This window comes from Plasmodium cynomolgi, chromosome 12 (assembly GCF_000321355.1).
Source record: "Plasmodium cynomolgi strain B DNA, chromosome 12, whole genome shotgun sequence".
Lineage (NCBI taxonomy): Eukaryota > Apicomplexa > Aconoidasida > Haemosporida > Plasmodiidae > Plasmodium > Plasmodium cynomolgi.
Genome location: NC_020405.1, coordinates 1,343,126 through 1,346,502, shown reverse-complemented (window position 1 = coordinate 1,346,502; position 3,377 = coordinate 1,343,126). Strand labels below are relative to the sequence as shown.

Below are 3,377 nucleotides of genomic sequence, written 5' to 3'. Positions count from 1 at the left end.
ATTATGGGCTTATTTCCCCTTATAGTTTTCACCCCCTAAGAGAATTCAAAATGAGCTAACAAGCAACTTGCAGGAAGTAGCTCTCCCAAAAGAGTAACCCTCACTGCGTCTCCAACTTAGTGGTGTGTTTTTTTTTTTTTTTTTTTTTTCCTTCCCGTGGCCAACATCACACGGTAACATCCCAAGTAGAGGAGGGACCATCTTTAAGCTTAGGAAGTCCGCACACTGTAAGTCAAAGCTCCGTTCTGACAGGCAGGACATCCATATGTCGCACACCTCCAGTAGTTCTAACGCAACTGGTTTTTTTGACCCCTTTTCTCCTCCCCCCTGGCGATGAAGGGAAAGCTACATTTTGCACAAGCATTTGTGTATGAAGCTAGGTAGTGAGTAACTCGTCCGATGCGCGCTACGTTACTCGCAGAAGGAAACTTAGTCAAATGAAGAAGTCACAGTAGTAGGTCAGTTTGGACATTTAACTGTGAAGCGGATTAAGCGATTTGTTTGTTTCTAGAAGGAAGAGAAGGGGGTAAACGAACAGGCACAGCAGTAGGAGCAGTAGGAGCAGTCGTATGTGAACACTTTTTACGGAGCTCCTAAGCTGAAGAGAGCCTAACGCGGACGTCCGTAGAGGCAAACCCGTTTGTGCCGTTTTTCCACGTGGACGCTCGACGAAGGGACGAAGCGTCTGTCTGGCTTTCGCACTCCGAGCAACTTCTCCCACCCGTTTGCCACACAAAGCTCTTTCCAGAAAATGAAAAATGGAAGAGGTGCCCCCAAACAGCCGTTTCGACTCCTAGCGCTGGTGTGCGCGATGATAATGTGCCTAGGGATAAGCGCGACGGGGAGGCAGACCACAGATGGAAATCACCTGTACAAGTCAGTCGTCATTGACGCAGGGTCCACGGGAACGAGGGTCCACATATACAACTACAAAATCGTGGATGAAGAAAAAGGAATCAACATACACATCCCATCGATCAGTTACAGAACTACTCCAGGGTTTGTGTACCTCCTAAATAATTACTTTGCAAATGATGAGAAAGTACCCTTTTATGAGTATTTTAAAAATATAAAAGAATTTCTGTATGAACATGTTAAGGTAAAAGAAAGGTCAAGCACACCCATCATCATTCGAGCGTCAGGAGGATTCAGACTGCTTAGCATACCCGAGTCGGAAAAATACATAAATTTTGTAAAGCAATATTTTTTAGATAACTTTAGCGATTTTCTACTCATTGATGAGTTGCTAATCAAGGTGCTAAGTGGGAAGGAAGAAGCCATTTTATCCTTCGTCTCGATTTACGCCCTTCTGGAGAAGTTCAACCCTAATCCGGTAACTTTCACCAATTTGGGGAAGTCGAACGGGGAGGAGGCGAAAGCGGAGAAGGAGGAGGCAGAGACGGAGGAGGCAGAGACGGAGGAGGCAGAGAAGGAGGAGGCAGAGGAGGTGGAAGCAGATGCGGCGAAAGCGGAGGAGGTGCTCACGGGAAAGGATTCCCAAGAAAAGAAATTGACAGAAGTGACCAATGGGAAGAACGACATTATAGGAGTCCTGGAGCTAGGAGGAGCCACTGCCCAGGTAGTAATAAAATTTCCCCTGTCCAAAATGAATGAAGATATTAAAAATTTATTTAATTATAAACATAGTGAAAAAATGAAGAAGAGTGTGATAGAAGAAAATTATAAAAATAAAAACGTCGTGAAAATTCATCTCTTTAATGATGATATTTATCTGTATTGCAAAAGTTACCTCGTCCTGGGAAGGCAGAATGCCATGAAGACCTACCTGCATTATATTATACATCAGCATAACGGGGAAGAGCAGGTGGAAGGTGGTAAGGTCCTAACCGGAGGAGAGAAAAACTCCCGAGTTGTTGTAGATTCACAGAAGAATGAGAATCATAAAACTAAATTTATTCCAGTTGCATGCTTCCCAAAGAATTTCAAATTTTATGTCAATAATTTATACGAGACATCTATTGAGGAGGAGCTACACGAGTACGATGGGAAGATGGAGATGAGTGAAGACGACTACGTCGCCGTGGGCACCGGGAACATCGACTTATGCAGGTCTCAAATACAGACCATCCTCAACTACGCGCAGATTGACGACCTTCCATTTAAGATGAAGCGGTTCATAAAGCTCTACGGTATTGAGAACTTCCACCACTTTGCCATCGTAAGTGTGGAGGGGAATGGGCAGAAAATTGGTACACAGCGGGTGTACAGCTGGTGTAAAGTTGGCGTAAAATTGGCGTAAAATTGGTGCACAACTGGGGGGAGGAGGAACGTTTCCCCCCGCGGGTTGGCCCTCCACGCACATGCCGCTTCCACACCCAACATGCCGCTTCCACACCCAACATGCACCTTCCACGCCCAACATGCACCTCCCCGTTTGCTTCCCCCCGTAGGACATTCTGAACCTCCCAGAAAGCTTCGACCCCATTCCGCTAAACTCAAATATGTACTTGGAAAAGGCGAAGGAGATATGCCCCCTAACCATTGACGAAATTGTGAAGGTGGTGCGGCCCGACGCGAACATCGAGAAGGCGCAGACATCCTGTTTCGGGTGAGCAGTGCGAGTGGGCGCTTCGTCTTGAGGCCCCCTTTGGGGACACTCTCCGTTTGCACATGCTGCGCAGCGGGGGCGCGTCCTTCCTCGCTTCTTCGTTTTTATTTTATTTTATTACATTATGTTGTATTGTGTTGCATTATATTTTATTATATTATATTATATTTTATTATTTTATTTTATTTTATTTTATTTTTTTTTTTTTTTCTTCTTCGCGCCCCCCACAGGCTGATATTCCTGTACGAGTTCATGCGGTACATCTTGAAGATTGACGAGCCCATAACGTTCCAATCGACCAACTACGTAAGTGAGGGGGGGCGCAGCGTCCATAGGCGCGTCTGCCGGTGGATAGCAGCACAGATAAGCAACGTCGATGTACCGGCTTGTGCCAATCCAGTGCAGACAGATCACCGAGGGCGTGAGATGTGCACCCAGGAGTCAGCACACGTCCTCCTTTTCCCTCACCATCACCATCGCGTCCTCCTTTTCCCTCACCATCACCATCGCGTCCTCCATTTCCCTCAACATCATCGCCACCGCCTCCACCTCCCCCCAGATAAACAAAATCAGCATCACCTGGACAGTAGCCGTTTTGCTAATGGAGCTCCCGCCCCACTTGCACACAATTAAAAAGCAGACAAAGGAACCCCATCACAACGATGAACTGTGAATGGGGAAATTACCTTTCCCTTTTTACGTGACGAAGTCGTAGAAGAGCAGCACGCACGTTGCCCCTTCGCTGCTTCCCACCTTTGTTTTTGTCATATGCAAGGAAGAACTGAAGAGTCGTAGTATACACCGATAA

At 46.4% G+C, this 3,377-nt stretch overlaps 1 protein-coding gene across 1 annotated transcript; it reads left to right on the top strand.

Moving 5' to 3' along the window:
• Window positions 1-751: 751 nt before the first annotated feature.
• On the top strand, window positions 752-3,377 carry PCYB_124080 (nucleoside-diphosphatase mig-23; the record flags this gene model as incomplete). The annotated part of the gene is made up of 5 exons (XM_004223741.1): window positions 752-1,192; window positions 1,769-2,179; window positions 2,412-2,569; window positions 2,800-2,875; window positions 3,345-3,377. 5 exons carry the CDS (start codon window positions 752-754, stop codon window positions 3,375-3,377), a joined length of 1,119 nt encoding a protein of 372 aa, XP_004223789.1.